Genomic DNA, 21,657 nt, shown 5'->3' with positions numbered 1-21,657 from the left:
CCAACAAACCCAGGATCAATGTTCCCACAAGACGACAACTCCATACTTTAAATGAAAATGAGTAAGGAAATTACATAGAATAGATTGCTTCAGTGTTTATTGTATACTTGTACAAAAAAAAAAAGGCACATTCAAAGGAGGCTCCGATGGCCTGGGGAAATTATTACATTCTATGTTGTTTGCAAAGGTACTTAAAAGAAAGCTTTCATCCGGAAGGGAAGCATCCATCTCCAGGATCTATCAGGTCTCAGAAGGCTTGGGCAAAATCCCCAACAATCCTCCTGCAGCTGTGAAAAGGTTGATAGGGGAGGAACCATCTGTGATGAGTGTGGATTGAATGCCCAGGCCCTGGAGTAGTTTTGCCTGCATGGAAGATAATTTATTTTATTAATAATAATATAATTAAATCTGTATACCACCCTTCATCCAAAGATCACAATCTAAAAATATAAAATGAGGACATAAAATAACAAAAACCAATAACGCCCCCCCTCCCACCAACACATTTTGAAAGGCATAGAACATCAATCAGCCAAAGGCCTAGTTAAAGAGAAACATCTTCACCTGGTGCCTAAAGATATGTAATGAAGGCGCCAGGCAAGCTTCCCTGGAGAGGGCATTCCACAAATGGGGAGCCACCACAGAAATGGCCACCCTCCAGACATCTCATGGAGGAGTCACATGAAGAAGGGCCTCAGAGGATGGTTGCAGGGTCCAGGTTGGGTCATATGGGGAGAGGTAGTCCTGAGCCATTTAAAGCTTTAAAGGTCAAAACCAGCACTTTGAATTAGGCCTGGAAACTCATTGGCAGCCAGTGCAGTTGGGCCATGATCAGTGTACTACGCTCAAATCATCTTGCCCAGGTGAGCAGCCTGGCTGCCAAATTCTGCACCAGCTGAAATTTCCAAACCACCTTCAGAGGCAGCCCCACATATAATGTCTTGCAGTAATCTAATCTAGAGGTTAACAGAGCACAGACAACCAGACTTAGGCTACCCCTCTGCAGATAGGGGTGCAGCTGGGCACTCAGGGCTACCCGCTCCTAACTCCAGAAGGATACAGTGGTCGATGGTATTGAGAGCCACTGAGACGTCGACACATTTTCCCTGTCTCTCTCCCAACAGAGGTCATCATACAGGGCAACCAAAGCAGTTTCTGTGCCAAAACCAGACCTGAACCCCGACTGAAAAGGATCTAGAAAATCATTTTCCTCCAAGAATGCCTGGATCTGGTCCGCAACCACCCTTGGACCTTGCCCGAGATTAGTGAGATAATTCATCAATCCCCTTGGCCAAAACATAGCAATCTCTTAGGATTCCCTGTTGCTAACACTCAAGTTCTATTTTGCCCCCCACATCCCTCAAGTCCTTAGGCCAGGTCAAGTTACTTGCTTTAGAAAAAGCTCAGTTATCTTCTACTCCACCTGGCAGGCCATCACCTGTTGCCAGATCCTTCCTAACGGAAGCTGCCAGCAGGGATAGAACTGGGACCAAGCATAAGCTTTGCCACTGAGCCACGGGTCCTTCCCCGATAAAAGTGACACACTTCTAAAGAACCTCTCCCTATTGCTCCAGAACCTTCTCTCCTCGCTTCTCACCTGCATCTCTGGGCCGGCCACAGCAATGTCACGGATAGTGCTGGCCCCCAGCGCATTTATCACCGCCTCAAATTTCTTCACTTCAACAGCGGCCAGAGCTTCCGCCCGAGCCACGTCCAGCTCGGCCTGAGTCTTGCAGAAGCGCAGCTCCTGCTCTCGCGCTCGGTCCAGGCGCTTCAGTTCTGACTCCTGCAAGGGATGGTGGGGAAGAGAGTGCGCAACATGCTTAGCACATGGGACAAGGACAACAGGCATAAAAGGGTTTGGGTTGTTTTTCTGAAATAAACATTGCACCTAGGACACATTGGTTTGGATCCAAACATCTGAGTGGAAACCAAAGCAGTCCACTAGCACGGTTACTTAGACTAGGAGCAGATGGTTTTGGATTACAACTCCCACCATTCCTTGCCATTGACCATGGTGGCTGATTATTATATATTATTGAAAATGCATCTATATCTCGCTTTTCCCCCTGGCAGGACTCAAGGTAGCTTGAGTTGGGAGTTCACCAACATCTGGAGGGCCACAGTTTTTAAGCCAGCTCTATGTTAAAACATCTGCACAAGAGCCCAGAAGCAGTGCAGCGTGTGGCATGCAATCTTGAGAATTGGGTCTCATACTTCCAATTATGGAAGAGTTTTACACCAAAGGAAAAGCACTTTTAATTATTATTTCCCACTTTTCTTTCCCGATGTCCTGGAGACAAGGGCATAAAGAGAGGCCCCACTTTGACAAGAGGAAGATGGCTTTTGTACATGGAAAGGCACTTCTGGATCCAGTCAATGTATTTAAAAATTCAAACGTGCCACTAATACAGCCATCATTTCTTCTAAACAAATTTGGGCAGCTGCCAGGGCCTAGGGCTCGCCAAAGGAGCCACCGAGCCAAGGGCTCCTGGAATAGCTGAGCCATGGAATTTAAAAAGTCCTCCAGGTCAGGCATTCCTGAGTGTAGTGTTCTTGATGTATTGATTAAGAAACATTTTCTTAATCAGGAATTTTTAATTCCACTCAGACAGGGGTAGAATGCTAGAGCTGAAATGGATCTCAGCATGCTGTCCAACTCAACTATATCTCCATGCAAAAAAATCCACTACTGTAGCAAAATACCCCAACCCTGGCAAGTGCAAGAGAACTGTGCTTACAAAACAGAGAACCAAAACAATGCTATTATTAGGCTAAAGGTGCAGTTATGAGTTATGCACAGAAAGGAGGAGAGTAAGTAAGCTTCTGACAGTTGGGAGGGAAATTATAGCAGTTGGGAAAATGGCGAAATTGACTGCTAAATTACAAGGGCACAATGATGAAGTGTTTAAGGAGGAAATGGATGGATTTATCTATCAAATTATCACCCATACATGAAGTCGCAGGCAAGATTTGAAATATAAGCTATGGATTATCGAAACAGTTAATAAAAAGGAGTTAAAAAACAAACATCAGGAAAGAAGGGGTGGGAAGTCAAGAAGAAACTATATATGTATAAAAAACTGTTTGGTGACAAATGCTTTGGAGATTTTTTAAAAAGAAGAAGAAATTATAGCAGTCAACATAGTTTTCAGATGAGTTTTCCCAGCAGCCCGCAGCACAGTGGTACCTTGGTTCCTGAACGGCTTAGCTGTCGAACAAATCAGCTCCTGAACGCCGCAACCCTGGAAGTGTTCCGGGTTGCGGACGTGGCTTCTGATTGAGTGCAGGAAGCTCCTGCAGCCAATTGGAAGCCACGCTTTAGTTTTTGAACGGTTTCGGGAGTCAAACGAACTCCCAGAATGAATTAAGTTTGAGAACCAAGGTACCACTGCACTCTCCTAGAGAGGGGAACGGGAGAGCCACTGTTGTCTTGGCGCCAAGAGGGAGGCAAGACTAGGAGAGAATCACAAGAGGACGCAGAGGAGCTCACCGTCTCTATGGCCGTGGCTTCAGCCTTCAGCTTGGCCTGCAGTACTGCCCCTTCACCTTCAATCCGGGCAGCTTCTGCCCGTGACTGGGCTTCGGCCTTTGCTGCCCCAGTGCTCTCGACCGCTGTGCTGTGGGGAGAGGAGTGAGGGAAGGTGAAGCCCCCCTGGGCATTATCTGCTGCCAGGCCCATGCGACACTCAGGGCCCCTTCGGGGTTGGCCCCTTCTCAGTCCTGACTCGCTCACCTCAGTGCTTCCAGCTCCAGCAGCTCCTTCCGGGCCCGTTCGGCCTCGGCCTGGTCAAGGATTTTCTGCCGCTCAAGACGCCCGCGAGCCTCTTGCTCCAGCCTCTCTGCCTCGTGCCTGGGATGTGGGGGAAAGAAAATGGCGTCAGAGAAGGAGAAAACAGAAGGTCAGAGTGGGCAGGGCAGAGATTCATCCATTTGAAGGACTGCAAAAAAGTTGCCGCCCTCCTCTCTTGGTCTGAAGCTCTGGTGGCCTGAAAGGGAAAGGGGGTGGGAGAGACCGCTTGCCACTTGTGGAAGGGTCAGGAAGATGGAGAGGGACAAGGGAAAACTCATTGTGGGGTTTGGATGTTTTGAAAGCAATAGATGTCGACACTTGGATGGAGTCAAGGAAGGAGCTTGGGAAGCCTTAAACTGCCCATGAAGCTGCCAAGACATGCTTGAAAGTGTGGCACCTCAATGACCTGCTGAAATTTCAGAAGCCAGAGAGATGCCCGAATCAGATTTCCGGTGGTTGCAGAGCCCTGTTTAGCTCCTTGCCTCTTCTCACAGCTAGCTAAAGCCGAACAAGCAACAAGACACGAGAGGGGTGTGCACAGCTATTTCGTTTGCCCAGCAGAGAGGGCTGCTTGTCTCTGAATGAGAGCAGAGCAGAGCAGAGCCCGGAGTCTGGGCCGAAGAGAACATCCCCTCCCAAATCCCTAATTTTATTGCACCATTTGCATGAGTTTTAATTGAGAGCTACTCTGGGAGCTAATCTTGGATGGAAAGAGAGCTATAACTGTGTAATTCCTGGTGGCCACAAAGACCAGCTTTAATTTGGTACAGGATTTTGAAATCTACATGCCGTGTATGTGCAAAATACTGGATGTGTGCGCACAGACTGGATATAGAAAACAGTCCTGCCTTTTTTAAAAAGGAATGAGTTTTGGATTTTTCTGTTTTATTTTTAGGGTGGTTTTCATGTTGTCTTAAGTCGCTATGAATTACATTGGTTGTGGTTTTTTTTAAAAAAAGCAACTAGCATGATTTCTAAGGGTTTTCCAAAATGACACTGCATGTATCATGATGCTCCAGAGTCAGAATTCTGGACAGATGGTTGTTTCATGGACATTTTGTCCTAATGGGGGAACAGGAATAACAGGCCAAAGAGGAGGAGGGACCAGGCAATGCTTTGGCCAAGGAAGTGTCACATGGATTGGAGCGTAGCTGGGGAAGTGTCGGCTTGAGGGTCCCACCCCCCACCCCCCGGAGAGGTTCCCTACTTGGCAGCTGCCTCCTGAGAGTTGGTGGTGATCTCGATAGCCAGCTGGACGCTTTTCTGGAGGGCATCTCGCGTCCTCTGGTCCACGGGCTCCACGCTCTGGATGTCAATGCTGCTGATGACGAGGCCGTTGGGGGCGAATCGGAGGGAGCCGCGCATGGTCCCTTCCCCATCGAAGCCAAACACGGCAGCACAGATCAGGCGGTTCGAGTTCTGGCAACATTCATTTCCAGTAAGAAATAGCATTTCACAACTTCCGCGCCAGCGAACGCATTAGTATAATGAACTGGGGAAATGACGATGCAAAACCAAGACCTGCCACTTTGCCTTAGGCAGCAAAATATATTGGTCTGGCCATGGATATTGATGAATACAGGACTAAGGATTTGGTTTTTTTTTCCCAAACAGAAAGGGGAAAAAATAGAGACATACAAGTATTTGTGCCCTCCGAGTGACAGGAAGTCAAGGGGGAAAACACAGCTCACCTTATGGAAGTCGTCAAAGGTGACGGCAGCCACAGCCCCCCGGATACGCGAGGCCAGGGTCTTGCAGGCGTCACCCACAAAATCTGGGACGCTAAACAGGCGGGAAGCTTCAGCAGCAGAGGGGAGCTCAAAGTGCCTGCGGGGGGAAATTGGTGGATATACTTGATAGTCCTCAGTTGTATAAACAAATAAAAAAATACATGACAGCAGCAATGTGTAGTCAAGGTTCAGAGAGCCTGCCTGCCTTGGCTTCCAGTACTTATGGAACGGGACTTAAGCAAAACACACTTGTCTTCCCTGACAGATACTGTTATCTGTCATCTCCCGCAACTCTTAGCCAACTTGACCTGACCTCCCATGGCCCCACCTCATTCCTTCCCTCCAACTCGCGTTTTACCCATTGTGATCCTGCTGAAAAATTACTTTGTGCCAAATAAAACACAGTGGAGATATGTAAGTAAAAGGGCAGAAACACAAACATATGTGGGTCTGGGTCTATTTCAAAACACACCCACTTACCCACCCAGACCAGGAATGAGTGAGGGGTGGAAACGACAGCCTCCCCCTGGCACACACAACACACACTTTGCTGCAGTCTTGCTTGCATGCAAGTAGTTTTCTTCTGGCCAGTTTCCTTCCAGCCTGTCTGCCATGCTGGAACTGAGCCAGAGGACTGGGAGAAATGGCTTAAATACTATAGAGCACAATGAGGGAAGGTGGAGAATAAATCTGGGGAGCGAGGGGCGGGTTGCCCTCCACTCCATCATGTGTTCTTTCTCATTTAAAAAAGAAATACAGTGGTGCCTCGCAAGACGAAAATAATGCGTTCCGCGAGTCTCTTCGTCTAGCGGTTTTTTCGTCTTGCGAAGCAACCCTATTAGCGGCTTAGCGATTAGCGCTATTAGCGGTTTAGCGGCTATTAAAGGCTTAGCGGCTAAAAGGCTATTAGTGGCTTAGAAAAAGGGGGGGGAGCGAAAAAAAATCGCAAGACTCGCAAGACGTTTTCGTCTTGCAAAGCAACCCCATAGGGAAATTCGTCTTGCGAAGCGCATCAAAAAACGGAAAACCCTTTCGTCTAGCGAGTTTTTTGTCTTGCGAGGCATTCGTCTTGCGGGGCACCACTGTACATCCCACATTTGCTTTACACGTGAACAGTAAAGACACCTGGGTGACACATGCATCTTCCCCTATCTTGTTTTATTTCATAGAATTATGGAGTTGGAAGGGACCTCAGGGGTCATCTAGTCCAACCCCTGCAAGGCAGGATTCTTTCACCCAATGTGGGGCTCGAACCCAGAACCTGAGATTAAGAATCTCATACTTTACCAACTGAGCTAACCCAGAGGCTTCAAAAAAACATATGAATTCTGGGAGGAGAATAAGGTACACAGTGTATGCCTCTGTGTGCACTGGAAGAGTTATAGCTAACATAAAAAAGAAACAAAAATTCTCAGTTCTGTGCATACAGTGGTACCTCAGTTTAAGAACTTAATTCGTTCTGGAGGTCCGTTCTTAACCTGAAACTGTTCTTAACCTGAGGTACTACTTTAGCTAATGGGGCCTCCCACTGCCGCCACACGATTTCTGTTCTCATCCTGAGGTAAAGTTCTTAACCCGAGGTACTATTTCTGGGTTAGCGGAGTCTGTAACCTGAAGCGTCTGTAACCTGAGGTACCACTGTACTTTCAGCCCTCCCTACTGTTATCAACATGTCCCCACCCCCCAGCACAACCCCCTCCTGGCCCACCTGAGGGTCTCCCTTCGGCCTCCCTTCAGCAGTAGTCTCCAACTCACCAGTTGTAAGCCAGCTGCAGCTGCAGGCGGGCATGGTCAGCCGTTTCAATGGTGACAACATCAGTGCAGAAATCTGGCCCCAGGAGGAGGCAGAGGGCGCGGCGAGCATGGGGGCGCTTGGGTCGGCCCCCCGACAGGCTGAGCACCGTGAACTGTTCATCTGGACCCAGAAGCACAAGTTCTGGCCCAAAAACCACCCTGAGGGGGAATAAAGGGGGGGGGGGCGTTAAACTTCATTTCCATCCGACTTGGAAATGAACTCTTGACAGAAACGCGGCTCCTCCACCAGCACAGACCTTCACTGCCCGCCTACATCGGAGGTGTTCCCAAGATACTGCTCAACCAGGACAGAACTGCCATCTAGCCTAAATTCATTTAGTCCCGCTGAGACACTGATTTTCCACAAGAGAAGTGGAGTTAAAAGAGGGACTTCGCAAAGCATTTAGAGAACTGACCGGCGATGCCTATCTTTATGACCTCAGTCCTTTCAAAATGCTTACTCACAAGGAAGTCCCGTTCAGAAAAGGTCTCCCACAAGGTTCATAAAATGTTTCCACTCGTTTTGCGGCTTCCTATTAAGAGTAGCATTAGTGATGAATCGCCCCTAGTTTTGAAAACACCTGATCCCACGTTAGGAGGTCCTTTCATTAGTGGCTTCCTTTCCTTATTTCTAGTCTTCTAGAGAAACTCTCTAACTATAAGGAGCCTGTGGGCCTCACAGAAGCCCTTAGAAGGTCCAATACAGCTTTGCCTGCCCATCCTGGGCAGAATAAACCCGCTGTAAGGCAACCCTGTTGTCAAAAGCTCACTGGGAAACAATATGCTAGGAAAGAGCTCTCAACCTAACCTACATTGAAGGGTTGCAGCAAAAATAAAATAAAATAAAAAAGTGTGTGCACATGTGCAAGAGCCATGGATGGTGTCTCGAGTTCCTTGAAGGAAAGGCGGGATATGAACACAAAAGGATGCGGGCGAATGAATGAAAAACGAACAAGAGAGCTTGCTAGTCACACCATCTGCTTTTGGTGCCAAGGCTCTTGGAACAAGGGCAGAGACAAAGCAGGTGGAACTAGCAGAAGCTAGGGCTGCCGTGTCACTGGCCAAGGTTTCCCAATACAGAACCAGAGGTTGCTAGCCAGGGGCCTGCAGAACCCGTTACAGGTGCCTTCCTCCAAGCCCAGTTCACCTGAAGAGTCTGCCACAGGGAGAATGCCAGGCGAGAGGCCACAAAACAAAGCAGGAACGCCTGCCGCCTTCAGACCAAAGGGTTGGCTCTTTGAGGAGCCACTCTTCTCAGGCAAGGGGAAGGGAGCTTAGAGGAGCTAGTTCAACTTGGGAGGTTGGGGCTGCAGAGGCTTCATTCCGCCATCAGCCACTGCCAAGAGCAAGCTGCTCACTTGGAGCTTCTCAGGGCGATGCTTTGCCTTGTGGGAAACTCCCACAGAACAAACCAGCAACCCCTCTACCTACGATTAAGGAGGAAAGGCTTCCTGTTGGGTCAGAGGCCACAAATTCCTGAAATTAATTCCCAAATTTAAGCCAAGGGTGGGGGAACTTGTGGTCAGCGGGCACCCGAGTCCCACCAGCTCCAGCCCAGCAAGGCCAAGGATCAGGAACAATGGGAGTTGTAGTCCAACGACATAATGGAAGAACATGGGCTTCCCAATTACTGAGTTGAGCAAGACCCTCAAATAACATACTGCTCCCCTCACATTTCATGTTTAGCTTTCTTCCAAAGGTGGAGGGAAATCTCACACTCCCTCATTGGTCCTCTCACCTGGACTTCCGCTCCTTGTAGTCGTACACTTGCACTGCGGCATTGTGGGGGACGTGGTAGGTCACGACCCGAGTCCGGTCACGGGCCGCCCCAGTGCCCCCTTCAGATGCATCCCTGGAACGATCAACAACAGCGTCCCTTCCGACAGTCAACAAGGCCTCCACGTGGGGCGGAAGCTCCTTCTCCCACAGCTCCTCATCCTGAGACAGCATGTAAGTGTGGCCAATTACAGCTCGGACCTGAGAGAGAGAGAGAGAGGGGGAGAGAGAGAGAGAGAGAGAGAGAAGTCAGGAACCATGCTGAGCTCTGGTACAATAGATTGAAATATACTGCAAAAACATCATTGGCTGAAAAGCCTACCAGAATAACCTGGAATATTATATCTTCACTTTATGCAGCCTAGCAAACAAAATGGCTTCTTTCTTTCAAATGCTTTTTCTTTCTTTTTGGCAATTCATTTTTATTATTTTTGTGGAGGAACAAGTACAAAAGCAAGAAACAAATAATATGTTGGAAAAAATAACGACATAGGAAAGGAACCCAATTAGGCACTCTTAGCTGGAGAGAGTGTTACATCAAGTACCAAATGTCTTGCCTCGAGAGCAGTAGTCTTCCCCATCATGAGATAGGAGAAACAGGAACCACAATTGTCATAATGGTTCCTTCTCAAAGGACCTCTGACCACCCTCTATAGTGTTGAGTAACCCTATGGTGCGCAGAAGTACAACTGACCATACATGGGCCAACCAACCTTTCTGGAAAAACCTGTCCTAGCTTTTCCAACGGAGTGCAACCTCCATGACAAGAGAAATGCCTCTAATTCCTTAAAGTTTTCTGAGTGGGTTGTGCACTTTCCAGTGATCAGAGAGTGAGCTTCAGTTCAGCTGCCCCAATAAGCTCAGAAAGAGCTGGGAAAATCGGACCCTGGAACCCTTTGACTTGAACACAGTCCCTCCAGGAGTGCCACCGGGGGGTGGGGGTGGGCTCTTTCCTGACACCCTCTCCAGCAAAACAGCTGGATTGCTGGAGGGACGTTTTACTGGGGTCTCCTGCCGGCGGAAAACGACCTTCAGAATTGCTTCTAGCAGAGGATCATATTCAAGGGACTCTCTCTCTAATCCCTGCAAAGGACCACAACCAAGGCACCAGAATAGAAGTCATATGATATCTTTTGCACTCCTGATTTTGTGTGTGTGTGTGTGTGTGTGTGTGTGTGTGTGTGTGAGAGAGAGAGAGAGAGAGAGAGAGAGAGAGAGAGAGAGAGAGAGAGAGAGGAGGCCTGCTCTTAAGCTTCAACTGAAGGACGGTTAATAAATAATGTACACAAATACACAAACTGTGTCTTGAGTGCCACGATACTTTTGTTAGCAGTGACCTCTGGAAGCGTGTGTGTCTCAAGGGTGCTGCTAATTGGTGTGTTTAGGCTGCGCTGCGTAGAGGCTTCTCCAGGAGCAGCCGATATCCGGTAACCGCTGTCTTGCCTGCTCCACTCACCTTCCCCGTCTTGATATCCCGCACATAGATGCCCTCGTTCTCAGCCAGCGGGATGGAGTGGCGCCGCTCCAGCACTTCCACCTCGGCCGGCGGCACGTACTCCAGGGGCCCCCGGATCAGCCAACGGTCACCCGGCTTGTGCGTAACCTCCTCTCCATCCTGGGTGCGAGGGAGAAAGACAACAGGGGGAAATGGCTCCCCTGCCCACCTGCATTGAAGCCACCAGTCTTTCCCTGGCGCAAGCACAAGCTCACAGGGGGGGGGGGGGCTGGTGCCAATTAGCACTGGGAGGGCAGAAGGCAGGGAGGCCAGAGCCAATGAGAGGCAGAGCCAAGGAATTCTAGTTTTGTCCCCCAACCTGCTGTTGCTGCTGAGACTAAAAAGGAGGCTGCTGACAGCCAGGGCCACCCCCTGGAATGGTTGGGCTGGCGGTCACGCAATGGGGCAGCAGCGCCCCATGTGCTCCAGCGGACCTGCCCCCACTGCAAGCTCAGGTCCTCCTACCTCGTTTGTTTCTTCCAAGGGGCGAAGGGCACGGAGCAGGAGGCCCTCTTCTTCCGAAAGGATGTAAACGTCTTGGATGCCCTGCTCCAGCCACTCTCCAGGCTGCAGGAAGAACGATATCTCCCCCTGCGGAAACAGCCAAGGAGGGTTGGAGGAAATCAGAGAGGGAGGCAGGGGGCGGCTCTGCAGCCAGCCTGAGAAATGTGGCGATTCTATTTTACAAAATGTATATACCGCTTACTAGAACAAAAGACCTCCTAAGTGATGCGAGACAGTCTAAAGCGATAATTAAAAAATACCACAAACACACACACACATCATTATAAAACACTTGTACTCACTAAAACCACATATCACATGCTAAAATTAGATGCCTGGACTTGGTGAAACAATGAAGTTTTTAGCAGGCCCCTGCCTAATATCAGTATACAGATAAATAGATTCACCCTCCTACAGTGTAAAGAGATTGGCCGTAATTACTAGTGTGAAACTCCCATGGTGCTTTCTGAGGTTTAAAGTACTGTGCCCCCAAAGTCCTCTGTGCTACGTGAGTTTGGGCGCATACCTTGATCACCTTCTTCTGTCCCAGCTGGGGTTTGCCATCTGCTCCAACTGGGTCACAAACCACGCAGTACTGGCAGCTGTTCAAGGTGGTGATATCGACAACACCCAGGACTTCCTCGTAAACATCGGGGATGTGGGCCTCGGTGTCAGCCATGGTGACCAGCCACTCTTCTCCTGTCTTCCGGGTAACACCCTGGGAGTCCCGGAACGTCTTTGAGGCCCGGAGGTGCAGCGCTTTCTATGAGGAGGGAAGGGTAAGAAGGAAAGAGACCATGGCATGAATTTGTGGGGGAAACCACCATTGTTTTTCCACAGACTTTTCATACAAGTGACCTCCACACACACAACTAGTCATTCTGGCTGGTTGTGGTAGCCAATCACTTTCTACTAGCCAGCTGTGATACTCTACCATCATACTGCAATAATATTCAGATGCATTAGGGGGGAGAAAGATATATAACTTCATCAGACTGAAGTTATGCAACAACTCAGGTTTTATCTAGATTAACGAACATGTGGTTTAAAAAAAAATCTGTGATCCATTCCATGGCTTTTTGACCATTTTTAATTCTGTCCCCCCCCCCCCCGCACACATGCATAGACTGTGTCTTCCTATATCTTCCTATATACATAAAAATGTATATCTTCCTATATACATAAAAATGTAAGGTGCCATCATGTTCTGCACTTCATGTGGTCACCAACAGGTGGCCACGCCAACAGCAGAATGGGCAAGGGTCAGCAACCTTTTCCAGCCTACCGTCCCTCAGACCATGTGGTGGGCAGGACTATATTTTGAAGGGGGGGGGGGAAATGAACGAATTCCTATGCCCCACAAATAACCCAGAGATGCATTTTAAATAAAAGGACAGATTCTACTCATATAAAACCACACTGATTCCCGGACCATCCGTGGGCCGGATTGAGAAGGTGATGGGGCCGCATCCGGCCCCCAGGCCTTAGGTTGCCTACCCCTGAGCATGGGGAATGGTCTAGGTAAGCTGTTTAAAAGGAGCTGTTTAACGGCTTGGCTTTTGAAAAACAGGGGTTCATCAGTATTTAGCTAGTTGGGAACCAATGGGCTGGAGCACAAGTGAGCCATCTGTTTCCAAAAAAACTTTGCAAGTGGTCAGTTCAGAGCTCTGGCAAAAGATATTGGCCTCTTCCCTGGCTGCCTACTGAGCAGGGAGGGAGAAGCAGAGGGGGGCAAAAATAAAAGCTGTCCCAGCCACTTGTTTGCTCTGACTCTGAAAATATTATATTTTCAACCACCTGCAGGGTAATCAATTGTAAGTGCCTAAGCTGGAGAGCCAAGAGGTAGCTGATGAGCAATCACTTTCCCCTCAGAGCTGTTGCGATTCCCCGTTCTCCAAAGTATGGACCCTGAGCACTCTTAACAATATCCTACAAAACATCCTGGCTCAGCTACTGCAGCAGAGACTTGACCCACATGCCTCCTCCACTCACCACGAGGGGCAACAAGCCCATCACTCACCTTTTCAGTCAGGACATAGGCGTCAACGGTATCAACTACTTCCTCAAACACACCTGGCAGGTACGCCCCAACCCGCTTCACCAGCCACTCCTCACCTGTGAAGAAGAGGGAGTCACAAGGCAGGTCATATTGGAAAAACAGAACACCTTACAAGACTGCGGGTGGGATGGCAGGAATACCTGTCACGCGCTTATTGCCCTCTCTGTCCTTGCACTCTTTCCGTGCCTGAAGTCTTATGGCTTGGTTGGGCCGAATGATGGTGGCCTGGATAGTCTGCACAACTTCGACCTCCTTTTGTGGGATGTAGGTGCCTGTGAACAACAAGGATGTTATACAAGGTGGGCCTCAAACCACACAGCCGACCTTTCACCAGGCCAGGCTGTTGGGTCCACCTATTGTCTAGTCCGGCGTTTCCCCAAATTTGGGTTTCTGGCTGGTTTTGGACTACAAATCCCATCATCCCTAGCTAGTAATGCCAGTAGTCAGGGATGATGGGAACTGTAGTCCAAACAAAACAAAACTGGAGGAACAAGTTTGGGAAGCCCTGGTCTAGTCTGACCGGCGAAAGTCTCAGGTGAAGGCTCTTCAGACCAACTCCTACCTGCTCCTTTTAACTGGGGAGGCCAGCAATCGAACCTGGAACACTCTGCATACCAAGCATTTGTGCCACAACTGAACTTCAGCTTATTCTCACTTACCAGGCCCTTCAAACAACCATTCATCCCCAGCAACGTATTTGCCGCCATGGTCATCCTCAAAGTCCAAGAGGGCTTTCAGATGCAGGGCAGTGTTAGGCAGGACGACCTGCAGAGGTGTGACACCCTGGAGAGGGGGGGAGGAAGACAGTGAGCAAAGGGAGTCATAGCAGCAATGGAACAATTCCCAAGTCAAAGGCTTCGTGCTCAGGTCCTGCTTTTTGGATTAGCGCATGAAGATTTCCACTGGCATCCAGCTGGCCACTGTAAGAACAGGATGCTGGACGAACAGGCAACTGGCCTGATCCACCAGACTCTTCTTATGTTCCTACTCCTCTGGAGAATCTCAAAGTGCTGAACCTCAAAGGAAGGCCCCACCGGATCAGGCCAAAGGCCTACCTGGTCCAGGATCCTGTTCTCACAGCGGCTGACCACATGCCCCTGCGAAGCCCCCAAGCCGGACCTGGGCCCAAGAGCACTTTCCTGCTCATGATCCCATCATCCCTAGCTAGTATCATCCCTAGCTATTGCTATTCAGAGGCGTATTGTCTGTGATGATGGAGGTCAATGGAACCATCATGGCTAGCAGCTGTAGGCCCAAACACATGTGCCCCACATCTAATGGCCCTCCGATTGTGCCCTCGCTATGGGGCCCCACTGTGGAGAGGAGAAGCTGACATGTCCTTACCTGCTGTAGCTCTTCCCCTGGGTACAGAGGGAAAGGGTCCTGAGCCAGTCTGATCTCTAGGTCGGCATGCCTAAGCCGCACCTGCCCCCCGACATTGAGCTCAACGGCACCATCTGCCCCTCGGACCACTGGATTGAGGATGACGCAGTAATAGCGAGGGGGGACCATCACCATCTTCATTGGGGCAAACACGATCCTGGAGCGGGAAGCAGGTTTGGAGGGAAGAATTAAAAGGCTCAGCTAGGACTGTGGACTTGTGGGTTCTCTGCAGCTGGGAAGAGATCTTATATCTGAGCTTGTTGGCAGCTCAGGTTTAGCAAAGTGACCTCATTATACCCGTAGTTTTGCAAGGACACTGAGGGGAAAGATGTGGCAGTTTAAACCAGGTTTGAGTTTAGCAAGAAGGGAGCTGAGAAAGGCATTTTGGTTTTGGTTTGTGCGTTGTATACATCTTCACTCTTTCTCCTTGTTAACACTTTTTAAAAAAACAAAACAAAACCTCACTGTTTCCCCCTTCTCACCCTCTTCCAACCCACCCCATCGTTTTGAAAAACACCACTTCTTTCCTCTCAGTGTCTCTCCTTTCTGACTCCATTGCCATGACCATTGTGCAACCGGATCCCCTCCACTTCCCTGACTTCATGCAAATCACTTCCAAGCCTACAACAGGGCTGTGCAGTGACAGACTAGTGCAAATAGAGTTACAGAAAGGCGAGTGTCCTTTGCACCTGAAGTAAGCTTCGGCCTAGGCAAGATTCCACAGTCATGCCTGTTGTAACATACCTAAGAACTTTAGAGTTCGGTTTGCCCTTTCTGACATTGTTCTCTTTTAGCCATTTTAAAGTAATGATTCTGTTACTGTGGTCTCCCCTACGTATAAATAACACCAATTTATCGAAAACAAAAACCCCCAAACCTTATGGTTAAGGGCGGGCGATGCCTCTCATAAACAACTATTTAAAAGTGAAGTGTATATCTGTGGGAGAAAGAGAAAATGGTGAAGCAGGAAGAGGCGCATAACTACTGCAGGGAATTACTAACACTTGCGTCACTCACTTTTTGTGGCACTACTGGAGCCCTCCTGAGGAAAGGGGGCAAACAGAAACGACCCTCCTTTTTTGAGGCTTGCTCACCTCTCATTGTCTTGGCGGATATAGGTCTTGGGTCCCACTTCCACTCGAGTCACATTTGAGTTCTGGTCCAAGACATGGATGTAGTGGTATGGGGGAATCCGGATTATGGATTCAGCTGCCATCTCACCTCCTGAGAGCGGTTGTAAAGAGAGGGCAATCTGAATGGGATGACAGAAATCTCCGGTTTAAAACGCTGCCCTGGGCACACCCTGGACTCCTGAGTCACCTTCCCACAGGCTTACCCCCACGGGCAGGGCCTGGAGGAACTGTGCGACACCCTTTGTATCCACATTGTGCTAAAACCAATGCCTTTCGCTGCACTTAATCCTTCAACAAACTGAGGGAACCCAGCCCTGCCCTGTTTTGCAGAAACCAATATACAGCAAGAACCAGAAGCCTGGATGGGGCTGCTACTAAGGGGACACACCCACTTCCACGGAGCAGAATCAAAGTCTCCAGGCAATTACAGGGAAAGTGCTTAGCAATCAGGCACATAAACAGACTAGGACAGGAAGTTACAGGACCTGAATCTTGTTGGAAATATAAATCTCAGGCTCGACTTCTCGAACAGCTTAGCTGCAGCACTTGGTATCTGGGGGGAAGGGAGAAAAAGCAAGACAAATTAAATTTCCAGATAATGGCAGACGGAAGGATTCAGCAACTCCGAATTTCTCAAGCTCCAGCCTTGGAAGGGATTATTGCTTTTGTAACCAACCTCCCGATTCTAGATGGGTAGCACCCAGAGTACATCCCAAGCGAAGACGTCTACTAGCTAAAATGAAGCGGAATCTGCGAGAGGAGAAAACTTACTGCAGAACAGAGCGCTTGTTTTCTGGAGAGTTTTGTAGCCAGGAATTCCCCCTGAAGCTTTCGGTTCCTGGTAGAGGAGGAGCAAAGTAGCGAGTGGGAGAGAACCTTTTAAAGGGAAAGCAGATTGCTAAATGGATGGTGCAATTTAATCTATGACCCTAACAGCATGGAAGGAATCATAAGGGCAGGGGCCACACTTTGAAAGAATAGGGAGAAGAGACATGGGTAGTTGCACCCCCTAATCATCATATTGGGAGTTCTTAGTCACGACAAACTTATCAAACGGAACTGGGGCTGTTCATAATAGAAGTGTGGCCACACATCTCAGCCACTATTATGTTGCTGAAGCTGGTTCCTGCTTCTCATATCCTAGTTCCAGATTTGCCTCACCATGCTGAAGTAGCTTCCTAATTCCCAGTTCCTTATCTGATGAAAGTTCAAAACACTAAAAAAGAAATATATGTCCCTGAACTGAATCACAAGGTAAGTATACTGACACCACATTCCTCCATTTTCAGGGGACCCTTCCCTTTGGGACAAGCAATGATTTTCTATAATCTAAGGGTTGTAGCCAATGCTCAGAGCAGACCCATGGAAGTCAATGGACATGCCTAACTTAGACGCAATCATTTCAATGAGGCTACTCATTGAGTAAGACTAGTGTTGGACACAGCCCAAAAGGACCATCTTTGCACAACACTCCCAAATGTGTGATAACATCATGTGACAATAAAAAAGCAAGGAACTGAGAGCCAGCAACTCAGGGTGAGATTTGGGACCACACGAATCATGCACTTGCACAACTGGGAGACTGTCTTCTATGAAATGTTGATGAATCCTCTGGGTGCAAGGAACAGCCAAGTGCATGTCTGCACAGGGACAATTGCCCAAAAATGTAATCATATATGTCCCTTGCACCCCAAGTAAGCTCTGAGCTAGATGGAATTCAACACCATCTTACAGGAGACACTCCCCCAGAAGCACAACATTGTGGTGCTCAGAGCTTATTCTGGGATGTGAACTCCTAGCTCCTTATTGCCTCCCTACATCTTTTGGCTATTTTTCATATGTGAATATGCATTTGACAGTGGCTTATTATCATGGGAAACTTTGGAGCAGGCAGGATTCAATACCATATTGTAGAAAACAGCCTTCTGGATGTTTGGGAACTAGTAACCAACTTCAGCATCATGCCTACAATGGTTGTGGGCACTGCAGTGTCAGGCAAAGAAAGAGAGGGTGGGGATCAGGGCCAGCCCATCTGTGAGGCAAGGTGAGGCAACCACTGTGTTGATCCAAAGGTGATCTGTTCTGGAAGCTCTGCTAACGCCACCTTGGTAGTTGAGATAACCCCACAATTAATTGGTAGTTGTTGCAGCAATGAGCTCCTATACAGTGGTACCTCGGGTTACATACGCTTCAAGTTACATACACTTCAGGTTACATATGCTTCAGGTTACAGACTCCGCTAACCCAGAAATATTACATCAGGTTAAGAACTTTGCTTCAGGATGAGAACAGAAATTGTGCTCTGGCAGCGCAGCACCAGCAGGAGGCCCCATTAGCTAAAGTGGTGCTTCAGGTTAAGAACAATTTCAAGTTAAGAACAGACCTCCAGAACGAATTAAGTTCTTAACCCGAGGTACATGCATTTGCTTTGTTATAGGCTAATGGGCTTGTTTGATGTTATCCTTATATGTGGGCTTAGGGTGCGGAGCTCTGAGCCCAGAAAGGGGAAGTAGCTGTAAGATTTGGGTATTTGCCACCCATGCCTTCACCTAGTCAGGTGGAGTGATGGAAGTCCTGGCCAAAGTGACGAGTGCTGCTTTGTGTGTAAATAATGTATGCAGATTTGCTTGGGTGCGGACAAGCCATGTCCTCGCTGCGGTGTCCGTCCCATATCTGTAAAGGCTGGGAGACCTGGCAGGCTGATTTGCTGAAGTCTGCAACTTTCTTTTAATAAAGCACCAGAACAGTTCACTCTGGCATTTTTTTAACCTCCTTCTTTGGTGCCCCTGCACCCAACCACTCTCACAAGCCCTCCTTTGGGTCTGCCACCTCAGGCAGCAGGATCCATGGGGGCAGCAGATCCATCATCCAAGGAAAGCACCACCCATGGTGGCAATGATGGCAGAGCCCCCTCATGCCCGCTCTACAGCAGCCTCTTGACAAACAGGGGGTGCTGTGGGTCTCCCTCCCACCCTTGTTCCCAATGTAGAACTTCACTCCTTCCTTTTCCCCTGGCAATGGGGAGGCACCATTTTGTGGTTCGCCTCAGGTGCCAAAATGTCTTGAGCCGGCCCTGATGAAGAATAACAGCTGAAGTTTGAGCAGTGGTGGGAAACACTTCACTTGTTGAAAGCCTGTCCTTTACATAGCTGTAAAGTCACAAGGGAATTCCCATGCGAGGGAAGTGGCCTACCAGATATCGTATCATATCCTTCCTACCAGATATTGTATAATCCCACTCGCATATAAAGATACTTGAGACTGACTTACTGTAAGGTTACCAATTTTTTTTCAATGAATCCGGAGACACTTTTCAACTTCAATGGATTTTGTATGGGGACTGATTTGTAAATCCGGGGACTGTACCCGGGAAACGGGGATGTCTGGTAACCTTAACTTAAAGGTAAAGGTAAAGGGACCCCTGACCATTAGGTCCAGTCGTGACCAACTCTGGGGTTGCGGCACTCATCTCGCTTTATTGGCCAAGGGAGCCGGCATATATCTTCTGGGTCATGTGGCCAGCATGACTAAGCCGCTTCCGGCAAACCAGAGCAGCGCACGGAAACGCCATTTACCTTCCCGTCGGAGCGGTACCTATTTATCTACTTGCACTTTGACGTGCTTTCGAACTGCTAGGTTGGCAGGAGCAGGGACCGAGCAATGGGGGCTCACCCCGTCGTGGGGATTCGAACCTCTGACCTTCTGATCGTCAAGTCCTAGGCTCTGTGGTTTAACCCACAGCGCCAAGGTATTTTCTACTTGACCTAGAAGCATTTTTATATATCATGCTGGGATAGGTAGGTCTGATGAAAGCTTGTAAAAAATTCTGAAATTCTGCCTTTTTATTTACTTCTCAAGTTACATAAATCCTTCAACAAACAAAGAGACTAGCAACCCCAATTGCTAAAAGCTGGCAAATTACCAATGATTATTTTAGGGCAGGGCTCCCTTTTTAACAGTTGCATGAAAAGAGGGAATGCAGCAGGTGCTGCTTTTTCAATCACTGCGACAATGAGGGGAAGAATATAGGGCAGCAGTTAGAGGCACAGGAGCCCTAGCACAGTTGGCCACCTTACCCTACCCTACATCCAGCATAATCATGCAACTTCAGATATAAAAGTTGTGAGCATTCACAGTGAATTGTAGCTGTTTTAGGGACCAAGGAATCTCTGCCTGAGATGTCATCCTACAATTCTTATGTTCCTTTGGGGCAAAGCACTGGTGCTTAAACTGCTTTACATTTGTGTAATAGATGCACACTTGGTATGCTGTATCAGACTACCTGGGCACATCTAGGAATACATATTTCTCTTTAAGTAGTCAAATAATTTACCCATGAGTATGAGCTCAAGCTTTGAATCCTTGCTTCAAATCTAGACAATTATTTCTTACAACACAATCCTAACCATGTCTACTCAGAAGTAAATCCTAGTGAATTAATGGGATTTACTCTTAGGTAAACAGGATTAGGATTGCAGTCATAGCCTCATCTCAATTTATCCATTTGTCAAGAATATTAGCCCAGCTACGGTTGTCTATGCTCTGGTAACCACTAGATTAGATTACTGCAATGAGCTATACGTGGGGCTGCCTCTGAAGATGGGTTTGGACGCTTCAACTGGTGCAGAATTCAGCAGCCAGGTTGCTCACCAGGGCAAGACTGTTTGAGCATGACACTGATCCTGGCTTGACTGCACTAGCTGCAAATTAGTTTCTGGGCCTAATTCAAAGTCCTGGTACTGGACCACAATACCCCAAAGACCACCTCTTCCCATATGATCCGACCCAGACCCTGTGATCATCTTCCAAAACCCTTCTTCGTGTGCCTCCTCCATGAGAGACCTGGAGGGTGACTGGCAATACAAGAACAGGCCTTCTTGTTTATTTGCTCTCCCCAGGGAGGTCCGCCTGGTGCCTTCATTACATTTCTCTACAACCAGACCTTTGCTGTGTGTGGCAGGGAGGGGAGCATTGCTGGTTTTTGTTTTTATCTTATATTTTGTGGGGGTTTTTCATCTTTTATTTTTGTTGTGAACCACCGGAGATTTTCAGATGGTGGGCAGTATACAAATGAAAAAGGAAAGCCAACCTCACAACATTTTAACAATTACAGAAGCAATGTATGAGAAATTATTTCAGCACTTTTCTGGTTATTGGATACACAAAACGGCTTGGGGGATAAATTTATTGAAATTCTAGCTTGAAGGAGTCTTCTATATGATTCCTTTTTTCCTTACAGTGCTACCCCTCCCACACCTTGTATGGGATGTACTTTTCTTCAAGTCCACTAAGATCACAAGAGGTCTACAAAATAATTATCAGTTAAATACTTTATTTAGTTTAATTGAAGGTGGGAATTCCTGCTTACTTTTGATGCTTTATTTTCTTCCTTCTTACACATTAACAGTAAAAAAGGAGGGAAGGCATCAGTCGCAGGGATAGAAGACTGAATAATATATGCGTTTTTAAAAATTAAACCCAACGTGCTTCACACTTAATTCTTCATCAGGAACACTCTTGAGCAACTGCTTTCAATCCTGGCCTCTTCACATTTATTGCAAACATGAAACAATCCGGACTGAAATTCGCACACAGGCGGCACTGCTGGCGCTTAGGCAGCGTAAAATGGAGATCACAACTCATACGGGAAACGAGGGGAGGCGGCAAATCGCGAGGTGCTTTTACTACGCATGCGGCAAACGCATACTGCATTCTTCACGGCAGTCGGAAGACGCAAGCGTCCCGCTGCGCATGCGCTCTCCGAGGCTTTAGGAGCATGCGCATTGATTTATTTACACTATATAGCCGCGCGCGCGACACAACCAGCGAGCTGTACTGCGCACGAGCGTATTGTTTTCGCAGAGCCTCCGCATCGGTCTATGCACGGCTCGCTGCTACGCCCCCGTTCCTTCCCAAAGCGCATGCGTATTTTCCTTCTTTTCAGGCTACGGTACCGAACTGCTGCAAAACGCATGCGCGTTGAGAAATAG

The 21,657-nt window shown here is 48.2% G+C and overlaps 1 protein-coding gene across 8 annotated transcripts in view; it reads right to left on the bottom strand.

Moving 5' to 3' along the window:
• Window positions 1-80: 80 nt before the first annotated feature.
• MVP (major vault protein) overlaps window positions 81-21,657 on the bottom strand; it is a 24,649-nt gene continuing 3,072 nt past the window's right edge. For 3 of the 8 annotated variants that reach the window (XM_083469151.1, XM_083469150.1, XM_083469152.1), the window contains exons 2-18: window positions 16,153-16,220; window positions 15,629-15,758; window positions 14,496-14,691; window positions 13,811-13,934; window positions 13,292-13,423; window positions 13,113-13,207; window positions 11,619-11,855; window positions 11,054-11,179; window positions 10,550-10,708; window positions 9,056-9,294; window positions 7,279-7,476; window positions 5,485-5,620; window positions 5,001-5,212; window positions 3,737-3,853; window positions 3,494-3,620; window positions 1,598-1,786; window positions 81-363 (exon numbers count right to left, since the gene is read on the bottom strand). In XM_083469151.1, the coding sequence (XP_083325277.1) occupies window positions 241-363; window positions 1,598-1,786; window positions 3,494-3,620; window positions 3,737-3,853; window positions 5,001-5,212; window positions 5,485-5,620; window positions 7,279-7,476; window positions 9,056-9,294; window positions 10,550-10,708; window positions 11,054-11,179; window positions 11,619-11,855; window positions 13,113-13,207; window positions 13,292-13,423; window positions 13,811-13,934; window positions 14,496-14,691; window positions 15,629-15,750 (2,532 nt within the window). In that variant the 5' untranslated portion in view covers window positions 15,751-15,758; window positions 16,153-16,220 and the 3' untranslated portion in view covers window positions 81-240. Of the gene's footprint in view, window positions 364-1,597; window positions 1,787-3,493; window positions 3,621-3,736; window positions 3,854-5,000; window positions 5,213-5,484; window positions 5,621-7,278; window positions 7,477-9,055; window positions 9,295-10,549; window positions 10,709-11,053; window positions 11,180-11,618; window positions 11,856-13,112; window positions 13,208-13,291; window positions 13,424-13,810; window positions 13,935-14,495; window positions 14,692-15,628; window positions 15,787-16,152; window positions 16,221-16,343; window positions 16,617-21,657 lie in introns of those variants that run through there. The other 5 variants (XM_083469153.1, XM_083469148.1, XM_083469149.1 and 2 more) reach the window with 5 other exon arrangements.

The sequence above is a fragment of the Podarcis liolepis genome, assembly GCF_965112155.1.
Source record: "Podarcis liolepis genome assembly, chromosome: 13".
Taxonomy (NCBI): Eukaryota; Metazoa; Chordata; class Lepidosauria; order Squamata; family Lacertidae; genus Podarcis; species Podarcis liolepis.
The sequence above is the reverse complement of the archived record's forward strand: the minus strand, read 5'-3'. Positions and strand labels throughout refer to the sequence as shown.